General features: G+C 40.7%; 1 protein-coding gene across 6 annotated transcripts in view; it reads right to left on the bottom strand.

Moving 5' to 3' along the window:
- EPC1 (enhancer of polycomb homolog 1) overlaps nucleotides 1–13,720 on the bottom strand; it is a 64,524-nt gene that overhangs the window by 19,353 nt on the left and 31,451 nt on the right. For all 6 annotated transcript variants that reach the window (XM_064703994.1, XM_064703993.1, XM_064703996.1 and 3 more), the window contains 4 exons: nucleotides 3,928–4,087; nucleotides 1,814–1,959; nucleotides 1,522–1,728; nucleotides 1,006–1,154 (listed from right to left, as the gene is read on the bottom strand). In XM_064703994.1, the coding sequence (XP_064560064.1) occupies nucleotides 1,006–1,154; nucleotides 1,522–1,728; nucleotides 1,814–1,959; nucleotides 3,928–4,027 (602 nt within the window). In that variant the 5' untranslated portion in view covers nucleotides 4,028–4,087. The remainder of the gene's footprint in view (nucleotides 1–1,005; nucleotides 1,155–1,521; nucleotides 1,729–1,813; nucleotides 1,960–3,927; nucleotides 4,088–13,720) is intronic.

Raw genomic sequence — 13,720 nt, 5'->3', positions numbered from 1 at the left:
TCAAGAAGTTTTAACAGTGAAACAGAACGCCTTATTCATGAATCCTCCTTCTGTGTTACAGAGTACTTTCAATAAGCAGATCCATGAAACATTACATTTCAAGTCTTGTGAGAAATGCTGACTTGAAATACAGTTCTCTACTCCAAGGGAGGGATTTGAGTCTTTGCTCTATTCAATAGCTTATTTCCTTTAAAAAGCAACTGGAAAAATCCTCCTGATTTCTCTCTCCTCTGTTTCTGCTGAAAATGCTCAGGGCTTAAAAGAAGTGCCCTGACAGAGCCAATTTACCTTGTCTCCCTAAAAACCCAGACTAAGAAGTCAGTTCTTCAGTTTTAAGGTACTCACTTGAAACATTTGCTTTCAAGCATGGACACTTAGAATCTGAATAGACTTCTCTAGCCTAAGTATCAACCTAAAGGACAACTCCACACTACAACTGCGATCCTCCGTCAACTGGGAAAGCAACACTTGGCAGAGCATTTGGCCCACAACACAGACAATCAATAGGATGGCAAAGGAAGCACTAGCTGGAGATGACTCTCACATTTAATGCTGCATGAAATGCCTGTTTTCCTCAAGAGGATACTAGATCAAGCTTTTTTCGCAAAGAACAGAGATCATTAAATCGAAGAAGAACGGTATTGATTGAAACTGGCCTTAAAATAGCTGGGATTTCCATAATCTACATACTTAACACACAATTTCAAATGATTCTGAAACTATGATCTCTCTTCTGGTATAATATACAGAGTAGATACCTAAGTTTGAAAGTATCTACACATGTAATAAAACAATGTAGCTTAATATGATAATACCCCTCTCTTTAATAAGCAACTTCCTAATGTTTTATTTTTTCTCCACAGGCAAACATGAATACGCTATCCTGTAAATGTGAAACAGAGTCTGAACTTATTTTGAAAATCTCCCACTGTTCAAATATTCAAATATACCCAAATATAAAGTAGTTTCCAAAGCTTTCTGCAGAAAATTTTCAATTAACATTACCTCTTTTCCATAATTTCCAGTGTTAAATGCAGCAACTCTCTCTTGCTTTTTTCCCTCCTTTTTATCATCTCCAGGATGGTGACTGCACGACTCAGATCTCGACGCAGCTTCAGCATCTTCTCATAAGAAGCTTCATCATTTTTCCGATTCTGCAGATACACAAAACATGTGTTTCCCCACATCATTCAAGTTAAATAATCTGAATTAAAGTAAGTTATCAATATTTAGGTATATTAAAAAAGTCACATGCTAAACCAAGGAGAAGCATGTGCAGGTTATCAGTGATACACAGCTTGCTACCACCCTAAGTATTTAACAGTAAATTTAGTGAAAAAGTGAATATAAACTTTCATTCAATAGTGCAACTAAAGCTGTTTTATGTTTTTTGCCCTAGCAAATTAAAAACAGAACATTCAATTTTTTATTATGTTGTAAATCTTTTATTGAAATAAGCAACTTCTGGAAAGAGGGAGAATGAAAAGGAAGAAAAGCTGAGGGAGGTACTGATACACATACTTTTCGTGTCTGCATCTTTTCCGTTCGTCTTCTAAAAGCAACGTAAGGGTCATTTGTGCTGGAGCCATCTCGTTTTTCCTGCTTCACTGCTGGAATAAGTGAAGGACCTCGACAATTTTTCCTCTTTTTAATCCAGTACTCGTATACTTCTCTGATCAATTCGTCATCTTCCTTCAGCAACAGCTTGGCCTCTTGCAGGCTGACTGGCTAAATGTAAAACCCAGCATGTCACTTTGACACAGTAATACATAGAGCGTGTATTTCAAATTCTTTATTCAAAGTACCGTTGTACCTGCTGACCGCTGCCCTTTTCTAGTCTGTCTATCATCTCCTCAAATTGCAAAGGAGAGATGTCCATTCTTTTCTTCAACTTATTCACAAAGATCTCATCTTCCGAATCCATGTCATAATCTGGCTGCTCAGCATCCAAACTAAAAGCTAAATGATACAATAAAAGTTAAAGTTAGTTTTACTACAAAAATGAATTGTTCTAATAGTGCCCACAGCACACACTTCTCAAGAGAAAACCAAAATTATTTGTTTGAATGTTGTAATAATGCTACTTCCACATGGATGTAAACATTGAGGTTTTTTCCTTGGAAAAAAACTACCCTGTTAAAAATTAGGCATAAAAGTTCACATCAACTTGTTATAGTTTTGTTAACCAATGAAAACTTATTAGTGGTCAAACCAACTAACAGCTTACTGCCTCACTGCTTCAGTAAGACATTTTTAGATTCATTAAAATCTTCAATGCTGCCAAGCATTCTGGAGTTTTATGTACTGTACAATCAGCAGTTGAGATTTCAGCCCAAACACACATCAAAGGCACTCCTAGCAAAGCATGTGCAGCCTGTATTACAGTGATCTTAACATATCCTCACCAGTGATTTTGGTGATGTAGATGAGTCAGACTACACTGGCCCAGCATGATCTACCCTAGGTGGCAAAGTATCTCCAAATACAAGTAATGTCTTGCAGAATGCCAACAACTGTTTGCAATGGTATCCTATGAAAATGCATCACTGCACTTGAAACGTGACTCCCTAGTTCCCATGCCTCATTCAAATTTGTGTACTCATGGCTGGTAAGAGACACAAACTTCTTTCCAACTGCACATGTGAAAACACATATCCACTTTTAATAAACAAATAGGTAGAATACAGTGCAGCTTAAAATTGACAATTCCAGCTATTAGAACAGATAGCTAAGGAAAATAAGAATGAAAAGTACAACCTTAATATCAGCATGGAAGACTGCTAGTAGGAAGAAAGAACTTTTTTACAATGAGGGTGGTGAAACACTAGAAAGGTTGCCTGAAAACTGGTGGATGCCCATACCTGGAAGCATTCACAGTTAGGCCAGCTCTGAGCAACTTGATCAAGTTGAACTCCCCTCATGGCAGGGAGTTTGGACCTAGGTGATCTTTAAAGGTCCCTTCCAAGCCACACTACTGTACAATTCAAATATTTTAAGCCATACCAAGGCTCGGAATGACATACAAGTCTAGCACTTAACCCAAGTTAATGTTTACATAGCACAGATACTACTTTTTCAGTTCTGTTTATTACACCATACAACAGATTTCTGCAACAGACTGTATTTTTCATATTTTTTTCCAAAAGTATCTGAAGGAACGTGGTGCTCACATGAAGGGTCATATCCATAGCAAATAGCTGCTATCTTCCAACAAAAACAAGACCACAACAAATTTGCAAGTCATCAGTGACAGCAAACCCCAACTGCTTTCAGATGTAGAATACTTGCACCAGGCATAGGCAAATACTTCTACTGCTATTGTCATTTCTGGTTGGCTCTCCAACCCACTCTACAGCCATTTTATCCTGGTGATGCTTCAGGAACAGGTATTCTGTTTCTTAGGTATGCATTATGTATTTTCCTCTTTAAGAAGATTTGTGTCTGCACTTGCTAACTAATCTAAATTTCCATCCAAACTGTTACTACTGAACAAGAATTAAACACACTTCTTTATCAAGTAGAATTTTTTCAACATCTTGAAAAATAAATTCTCAGAACTCAGTCTTGATGAGAGCTCAGACATTTATGAATAATGTCTTAACTACTAGTAAAATAAATTCTCACAGAATCACAACGTTGGAAGAGACCTTCAAGACCGAGTCCAACCCAAGCCCTAACACCTCAACTAAACATGGCACCAGTACCACAGCCAATCTGTTTTTGAACTCATCCAGGGGTGGTGACTCCACCACCTCCCTGGGCAGACAATTCTACTACTTTATCACTCGTTCTGTAAAAAACTTTTTTCTAATATCCAATCTATATTTCCCTTGGCACAGCTTAAGACTGTATCCTCTCCTTCTGTCAGCTGCTGCCCAGAGAAAGCAGACCCCATGCAAATTTCAATGAATGAATGACTTTACTTACGCTGTATGTGAATCAGCTGCTTTGGCATTTTAAATTCTCCAGGATATATAGACTCATAGTATGCAATATTACTTTCTGCTTCTGGAACCGGTATAACCATGTTATCCCTCTTCTCTCCATAGACTTGTTGTGCTGAGATGGCCCGCTGCAAATGATGTTCCTATAAAACAAAAGTAAAAGGAAAACCTGAGGAAACATTTCCAGAACTCAGCCTCGCTCAGGTTGAAGGAGGTGCATTTCTCTGCAAACGCTCTCTCTGCACAGCCCTGAGCTGAAGAGCGGACGCTGCCCGGGCCGGAGTTCCCCGGCAGGTGGCGCTGTCCCCCCGCACACCCCTCCCGCCCCGCAGCTTCCCAACTGCCCCGCGGCACACCGAGCCACGCGAACCCGCGCTTCAGAGAGACGCTGTTGGACATGCAGAGTATATCAAGTATAACATAACGCTTAATACTATTAGACATACAGAGTATAACAAGTAGTTGCAGACAGACATTGACTCCAGTACTATTCTGTAGTTGCCTTGGCCATTTATTGCCAGTATGTCAGAAAACCACAGAGGAGGCTTTGCCATCATTGCCAATAAACAGCAATGATTTCTACCCAGTGAATGACTCCTGAAGATGTTCTCATTTATTGCAATGCTTCCCATTATCCTCCCTTTCCTTTTCCTAATCCATCAAAAAACAGTAAAAATGTAATCCATTCTCCCTATAGTTCTGTCAAGACAATGAGTACTATCAGCAGGGTTCATACAGCTACTAACAGAAACCACACAGATGTGTGCATGTCTTTAAGTGGCTTACCAACAATACAACAAGGTATTTTTTCCTTATTAGCAGTTCTGGTTTCCTAAGTTTCTATTCTGCTCCTCCCCAGGTGCTCAGTAAACCAGTGCTACAATAGTTATGCCAACACATCTCTCAGCGAGATGCTGAGAAATACTCGAAACACTGAAATACTCAAAAGCAGGAACTGCAGCAAAAGGGCAGCAGTGATAGTTGGTTTCAACATTGAATGTATGATGTTTATCCATATGATCTTACTGTATCTTTGGCTGTCTGACTTCAATTTAAGTATTTTGGTACATGAAGGGCAAACTAAGATCTTCTGTCTAAACTTTAGAAAAAGATAAATAATCAAGAAGATTATAAAAATAGGTTTTATTGTAAACTGCAAGGCTGACACAGCCTGAAATTCAACTGTGTTCTAACATGTAATTCTGCTAAAAGAATTCACAGGAATTGAGCCTATCTTCACACAAGCTGCAAACATTATTCCACATCTGTCCCCTGGATAAAAAGCCTCTTCATGGAAAGAGACCAATCATGAGAACAAGGCACAGCAGAGCTGCAAGCAGAACTCACTGCACTGCTTCTGACCCGCAGCATTCGCTAAGACCAGACACACATATCACCTAGGAGGTGTGGCAGCATTCCCTCCTGGCTATGGACAAACTAACTTATTTTCTACCTTTTACTGAATTACTGCTGTCAGACACCTCAATATTTTGTAAACTGTAACAATGCTTCAGGATTACACAGCTACAACCTGTTGCCTAACAGGGAACTAAGCTTTATCTTCATATAGCCAGCAGGATTCTGCATCAAATAGATAATAGCCAATGTTCTTTTAGTTAGGCAAATGCTTACTGGTTTTATATTAATGGTTCATGGTATATTTACCCCAGCTTGTGTTCATAACACCAAAAAACTGCTTTATTTCAGAGAAGAAAAGGATGTCATACACTAAATTCAGATTCTAATTTCTCTGATCCACCTCTGACATGGACACAACTTGTAAGTACCAGCAGCCTATAGTTCTGTACTAACAGGTTAAAGTTACCTGTATTTAAAGAAATCTTAACAGTATTCTTTAAAACAAAAGCACAAACCATGGTTTTGCCTTTCATCCCAATTACAAAAAGAATCAGTATGTGAGCAGAGAGTCTTTGCAGTGCCACATATTACAGAAAGCAACTGGATGAAATTTTCCCCACTGAAAAAAGTTAACTTGCTTGTTAATTGTTCATATGAATTCTCCTCAAAAGACACTCCACTAAACAGAAGGAACTAAGAGAGGGCAACTTCTCCTTACACTTCCATGCATTTAAATTTTCACTTATTTGAACAAACCCACAAGACTTTGCCCCCAACTTCAGTAACTCAGCTGGTGGCTCAGCACATCTCTCACTCCTGGTAACTGAGGTGGGTTGAGTGCTGGCCCAACACTAGGGCACTCACTACCGTTATTTACTCATTTTCTGCTGTGAGATAAGAATTAGGAGATGGGCAAAAGCAAGCTCAAAACTTTGTATAAAGAGTATAAAGAAAACTTTATTAACAAAACTAAAAGAATAATAAGAATCAGGATAAACCTTCAGAACACTTCTGCCCCCAAGTCTTCCTTCCTTTACCACTGACAACAAAGATTCAAGATCTGGTATTTTCAGTCAGTTTACCACTTCTAAAATAATCTTTCTTTAGTTCACTTAGGGAGAGGAGTCTCTCCTGCCATGCCATGGAGACTTTTACACAACAAACAGTTCTCTCATGGTTTTAATTTTCATGAATAGCAGCCACCCAGAGACCCACAATTGTGAAGTTCCTCCCACTGTTTGGTAGAATTCCCATCACTACTACCATGGGTCATCTCAGCTTATGGGCTTCAACTTTAAGGATGAGCTATTCTATTACAGAAACAGAAGTCCTATTATTTCTGGTAACAGAGGTTTTCAACAAAGGTGACACTAGCTCGGTTGGTGAGAGCAGCGTGCTGGCAGTGCCAAGGTTGTGAGATCCATCCCCATATGGACCATTCACTGAAGAGCTGGACTCTATGATCCTTGTGGGTCCCTTCCAGCTCAGAATATTCTGTGATTCTACCCCTGGGGCAAGGTTTCTCATCTCTCTCATTTCTCTCTGTTCAAGCTTCTCGTTGGATCACAGCTACTTCAACATCTGCTTGCTTCAACACTGATGCCTCTAACCATGGCTGTGGTTAGAATGCCACATCCCTCCAGGGCATTCCAGGAGTCACAGGGAAAAAGAAAAAGAGTCTGATGTATCGATGATATCTTTACCATAGCCTTACAAGAGAATTTCAGACTAAGGCATCTCCTCATTGTCTTCCCATATGGGATGTGACTCTTCCTCTACTGGCCTCAGTGTCTCCACGTTGTTTTCTTTACGTCTTCACCCTTTCCGTTTCTCTCACTTGCGAGAGGGCTGATGCCTGCAAGTTCCATCCATGCACTGACAGAGCTGGTATCTTGCCTGGGCCTGTGCACAGCCACATGATCTCTGCTGGGCAGCGGGCTGCAGGGCTCTTTTGCAATCCTGCTGTGCTCAGCTCCAGCCGTGGGGCTGCTCTGCACAGGCTGCAGGGCCCTCTGCTCCCAGCCAGGGGCTTTCCTGGGGCACGGGCAGCACGGCCTGGCCATCCTGAGCAGGGCTGGCCTGGTTAGAGCTCAGCAGCAGCAGAACCTCAGCTGAGCCATGCTGCATTACCAAGCTGAGCCAGCACCCAGTTACCTGCTCAAAGGCCAAGAAGCAGGAGAATTTTTCCTGGTTCGTTCATTTTTAAGTGTGATTTCACAGAGGCACGTTCAGCTTTCTTAAGTGGTTTAAAACTAGCCAGCTGACTGGTTTTGTTGAGTTTGGAGGAAGCTGTTAGCAGTCCTCACAGAGAATCACTTCTGTAACCGATGGATTTTCTCTTTAACTAAAAATCAAACCATGCTAAACCATGGCGGTAATACATATAAATCAGGTACAATTGTTTACTTCAAAAGCAGTAATTTTTAACAAGAAAGGATGCTAAATATCTACTATTAGCTAACACACTACAGCTTGCAGTTTTTATTCTTCATTCTCCACTGTGATTGCACAGCTGATTACTCCCACCAAGATGCAACACCTCATTCATTTGAATCCATAGGTTTCCATTTGAAAATACAGTGGTTTCATTAATTTGTCAGAATGATTTTGAATTCAAATCCTAATCAAACATTCTGGTTGCTCTTCATGTTACAGGAAGATTTGTATGTAGATACTGTAGTCCCAGTCACTCCTGAAAACATCGCCTGGCATTTAAAGACAGACCACCTAGGAAATTCATCAAAGTTTTCATTTTGTCCATCTATTTCTAGATACAGTTTTCCAGGTAGATTTATTTCTACTACACAACAGCTTCCATTCACTGCATAACAAAGCAGTATCAAAAAGTCTTTTACACCTCTATCCATTAGGTCCTGTGCCCTGCCACAAAACAAAGTTCAACTGGGTTAAGTGGGGTTTGTTCTTGAAAGTCTCTTATTAGGTGTCCATAGGGATTAGTATCTTCCAGGTCATCACCAGGGCCAAATAATTTACATTATCCATATTCCTCCAGACACTCTGAGTAAGGTAACTTGTTTGTAACCCTCTAGTTTCCACCTTTTCAAAAGTCTGTTGACTGTTATGAGGTTTTGGGTTGGAATTTTTGAGGGATTTTATGGGTTTTTTGTTTGTTTGTTTTAAAGCATGGTTTAGTGCCTTTTCTCTCTCCTCAGAGATCATCTGCCCCTCTGGAGTTCTCAAATAGCTGTAAAATTATTCCAGACTGTTTCTTTAAATTCCTGGCATGAATTCTGGATGGGCTAGTCAAGCTCAAAGACTCTAATTTGTCACATTAGAATAAAACTTATCTAACAGCCAGCACCACAAGGTTCAGTCTTGTGCCCCTTGCTGTCACTCTCCATACTACCACAGCCTTATGTCAGACTGAATCTATGATGACAGCTATGGGAACCAATTCCACAAAAAGCCATCACTGTCCTGTTATTTCCCCTGAAAACAATTAGAAACAATTAGTCATCTGAAAAATTGGCTCCCAGAACTGCCAGGATGTGTGTATGCAAAGCAGTGGGGAAATGCAGAAGAGAGAAAGATGATCCCCTTTGGCAGCAGTTCCCCATTACACTGGCTTTACTCCTTCGCTAAATTTAAAAAGTCTTTTTAAAATGAAAACCAAAGACAAAAGCCCCCCCACTAAGATTCAGGAAACTGTTCAACCATCTCAAGTATCAAGTACAATCAAGAAAAACTTCTTACTACAAACATCCACAGAATATTCTCATCTTATTCCACACCTTCATTGCTAGATGGATCTCACCTTGTTTCAAGATATACCTTTCATGTGAATACAAATTGTTCATATATCATTTATTCCTATTAACAAGCTTCCACTTTCAATGTAGTCACATTTCTTTCTTAGTGTACCCTTCTGATTGAAAGGACACTGAAATACCTGCATTTGTTTTACAAAAACACTCAGCCTGAACTGCTTAACACCACAGCAGGCTGCTTCAAAATTTCTTCCCTTTCTATCCCAGCTTGCTTCCCTCAGATCTTTCACACATACCATTCACAACATGTACTTATTGAAGGGAGTTTATTCTCCCTGGAACAGCTTTGCACTCTTACATTTCACTATTTTCAACCTATTAGCTGTGCTTATATCCAGACAACCTTTCATTTTCAGTTGCTTTCTCTGCCTGACATAGAATGTTATTGTAATTACAATTTTAGGAGTGCAGAAATGCTAATTTGATCCAGTAATTTCAGAACAATGGTACTGTTCTTCAGACTTCATTCCTTTTACTTTTTACTAATGCTCAGCCAAATTTGCGTTATAAGTTAGAGTTGATACAAGAAAACTCTAAAAATCTGCTCACTTTTCCAAGCACCCAAGTCAGTTTTCCATCAGGTTAGCATCCTGTACTGGCTCACCATGTGTTCTGATAATCCCAACAAAAGAGGGATGCAGTGGGAGCACTGGGCCCAGAGACAGAGGGTGTCACAGAGGGTGTACTGGGGAAGGCACAGCTCCATCACTCCTTGTACCACTCAGGCAGAAACACGAAGCAAGGGGCAGGCACTGACCTCTCTGGGGACAGCTGACAGGACCTCAGAACAGCTAGAAGCTGTGTCAAGAGAGGCTCAGCCTGGATATCAGAAAAAAGTTCTTCAGCCAGAACAAGCTCCCCAGGGAAGTGGTCACAGAACCAGCCAGCCAGAGTTCAAGAAGGGTTTGGACAACACTCTTGGGCACATGGAGTGACTGCTGGGTTTGTACAGTGCAGGGTCAGGGACCCCTTGTGGGTCCCTTCCAGCTCTGGCTATTCCATTTTTCTAAGAATTGCACCTTACTCTCCACACTAAATTCCTGTCCAGAAAATTATCTGGACAGTTAAAACACCAATACATACATGTTACACTGTTAATTGTTTAAATAACCAAAAGATTGATAACCACTTTCCTCCCTTAGTTTCCTCTAATTAAGAGTCTACAGGAAAAGCCCACCAAAACAGCAACTCTTTTTCTGACTATGTAGAATGCAACAAAGGATGATGCAATTTCATAAGCAAAATTATGCATTGCCACTAATTGTCATTCTGTGGTCTTCCTCCCTAGTAATTTTAGGCCAGCAAGTTTATCCCTTGTATCCACTCTTACTGCACACATGCTCCAAAACATCAAAGAGTGAAAGGACGATCTAAAGCAAGTTGACAGCAACAAAGGCACGAGGGAAATCAAAGCAGAGCAGCACTCATTACAGACTGAAGGAACCAGAACTTGTGGTCAGTGCTGCTTTGTGGTGGGCAGTGGGACCTCTCTCAAATGATAATGCAAGGATATAGGGCTAATTCTTTGTCACAAGTTCAGTATTTCCATGTTTGATGCATTTCTAGCACAGTGCATTCAAAAATGTGAATTACAACAATTAGAACACAAAAGAAAGGATACTGTGATTGTGGCTCAACCTGACCACCACAGGCACTCCTGCCTGCAAGCAGAAAAGCAGGAGCACAGCAACTGCAAGCAAGCAGTATTTGCCTTCTTTCACATTTTGATAACGCTTCTTAAATTTTTGGCAACATGACTGTGGGATTTTAAATTAGTTGCAGTTTCTAAAAGAAAACTGGCACTTAGAGAGAACACAGAGGTTTCTTTGACAAAATATCTACTCTGCAGTACACTCTGGAGACCATATTCCAAGTAAGATAATCACAGCACACAGCATTAAAAGACTAAGTGACACAACCTGTCATTACAGTGAACAAACCAAAGCAACAGAATGTGTATTATCGTTTTTAAAAGGCAACTGAAAAAATGTTACTGCAGTAGTAATGAGTGCATCTTCTCAAGAAATAAAGGAAAAAATCCAGGTTTTTGTGATTGTTTGTTTCCTCAAATAATTTCTCCACTTAATTCAGACCTCTTAGAAATAATAACTTAAGGCCCATTTGCTTATGGAAATTACCAAAGAGCAGCTCTCAAGGCCGGTGTGCAGAACAGAAAGTCTCCCAATACCCAAGCCCACCCTAAGCAAGGGAGTGGTGTCTTTGCTGGGGAGGAAGCAAAAGGTGGGGTGGACAAGTAGAAAGTTTTAAAAAGTATTGGTACTTCTAAAAAGCATACAGGACAGAGTTCAAGCCTGTGTGGATCAGAATCACATCTCTGTCTCTGCAACAAAACCTATAGAAAAACAAACTACAACTGATTGTGTCATTAGTGGGAACCAAGGCAAACCTCTGCCCATCTCTGCAGAACTGCTGATTTCCATCAGCATGACTGGGCAAAATCCTCCCACAGCCATCCCTGACAGAAGAGCTTTCCCAAGGCTGCCACCTCACTGCACTCTCAGTGGCTAAGGAGTAAGAACTGAAAGGGAACCAGTTTCCATAGACAGTTGTCAAGAGGCATTAGGCTCACAACAGTTACTCTGAATCAGATTACAGCTGACACACAATCAAGGCCATACAAACTTAGACTTGTCTTTTTCAATACACATTTTACCTCCTAGCAGCTTATGGTCCAAAAAAATCTCTAAAGACACACAAAAAATCCCACAAAATTGCAGCTCATTTGAAACACAAACACATTACTCTATAATTAAGATCAAATAAGAAAATATTAAGAACTGAAAAAATCAGAAGTTGTCCATCATGTCATCAAGATGTGGTAAACTGGTGCATGAACAACCTGATTCCAGGCTTATAAGGGAAAGATTTTTGGCTGCTAAATTCACAGAGATGATAAAGGTTCTACCAGTAAATATTGCTGATGTGAGTAGGGCAGTGGAGGAAAACACAGCAAAATTGCTCAGAGACTGCTGCAGACCAAGACCTTTCAGGCAAACTCAAAATACAGAGCAGGGACTGCAGAAACACTTCTATTGCCTACTGCACACCAGTCACCCTCCAGCCTCCACCTTGGCTTGCTCAGTGACCTACAGGACACGTTGTGTCTCAGCCACATAAGGATCTCAGTAACCTGCAGGGTCAGGGAAGGCCTCTTGAAGTGTGATGGTCAAGTTAAGCAAATTTTGAGAAAATTTGTCCAGATATGCAATCCAATAAATCTGTCCATAAAGAAGCCAGAAAGGAATAAAACACCTGAACTGGCTCATTCTCTTTCCTTTCTCCTTCTGTTATCAGATCTTAGCTGTCCTGTAACTTACTAATCAGGCAGTTTATATCCAAGATTAGGAGGAACATGAGGAATAGGATCAGACAGTTATGTGCAAAGCAAAGAGGTCTGTATTTATAACACCTTGCCTTATTCTGTACTCATGTAATTCCTTCTCCATTCCTAGAACCAGTTCAGGCACTGGAAATATGTTTCTGTGGGACTCAGGGGCAGTTAAATGCCAGTTAACAGAGAAAGCTCACCCAGGGACAGGCAAGCACCAACAATGCTGCAAGAGAAATGTACAGGATTCACAGCCAGACACAAAAAACCTCTTAGATCAATGCAAACTGTTCAAAGATATTCTTTTGCACTACTCATACCTTCAGGGCAGAAAGTGGCTCTAGTGGCTTCTGTATGACTGAAAGCAAAAATGCTTGGCTGTTCCTGAGCAGCAGCTCCACAGGCTGTTACAGAAGCACTTATCTCAGTAACACACCACACACATATGCAGTCACACCTAACTGCTTGCAAAATAACACTGCTTGCAAAATAACAAAGACATTCTGACAAGTTTATTACAGCACTTGTTTCCAAAGCTGCTGCTGAAAAGTTCCAAACCTGACAGAGGTTGTACTGATGAGGGCAACTTGAGTCTGCCTGCAGTAATGCACAGAAGCCTTCAATGGGTATTCTGGCACAAGATCAGTCTGAGCTACAGTGATCTTTGGCTGAGACCAGAACCCAGCTCCTGAATAACAGCTGATAGATCTGGCCTTTGGTAATGGCAAGGCAATAGTTTTGTAGGTAAGCATAACTGCAGCTCTGACCCTCTTGAACTCAAGTACATGAATGTCATGGAAGTGTTAGCAACAGTTTAAATCTGGTCACAAGAAGCCCACATGACCAAAACAGGACAGAAAAGGTGGGTCAGCAAAGCAGCCTTCCTTGCTCTCCCTGTGATGGGTCCTAAGGAAGAGAGCAGATCACTTCTGTCCCTCATGTGGCCCATGAGCAATTGCAGCCCTCCTCCTATTATGTACATATGGACACACAGTGAACACCTTCTCCTACCAACTGAAGCTGCCTGCAGATTCACCCAAACCACACAGCTTTACATCTTCCCTTCTGATGCTCTCCTGCCAAGATCTCTCCACAGCCTGAATCATTCTACACAGTAGAGAAAATGTTTTCTTGTTGCTACAGCAGAGCCTACAACTGTCCTTTCATGGAGGGGAAATTATGGAGGTCACTTCTGTTTATCAACTGATGTCAGTCTCTTGAGTAGTCAGTTAAAAAGGATTCTTCTACTGTAATCACTGTAATAATTAAATCTCTGTTAA

The sequence above is a fragment of the Zonotrichia leucophrys genome, chromosome 2 (genome assembly GCF_028769735.1).
Source record: "Zonotrichia leucophrys gambelii isolate GWCS_2022_RI chromosome 2, RI_Zleu_2.0, whole genome shotgun sequence".
NCBI classification, from domain to species: Eukaryota; Metazoa; Chordata; class Aves; order Passeriformes; family Passerellidae; genus Zonotrichia; species Zonotrichia leucophrys.
This window is presented reverse-complemented; position numbering and strand designations above follow the sequence as displayed.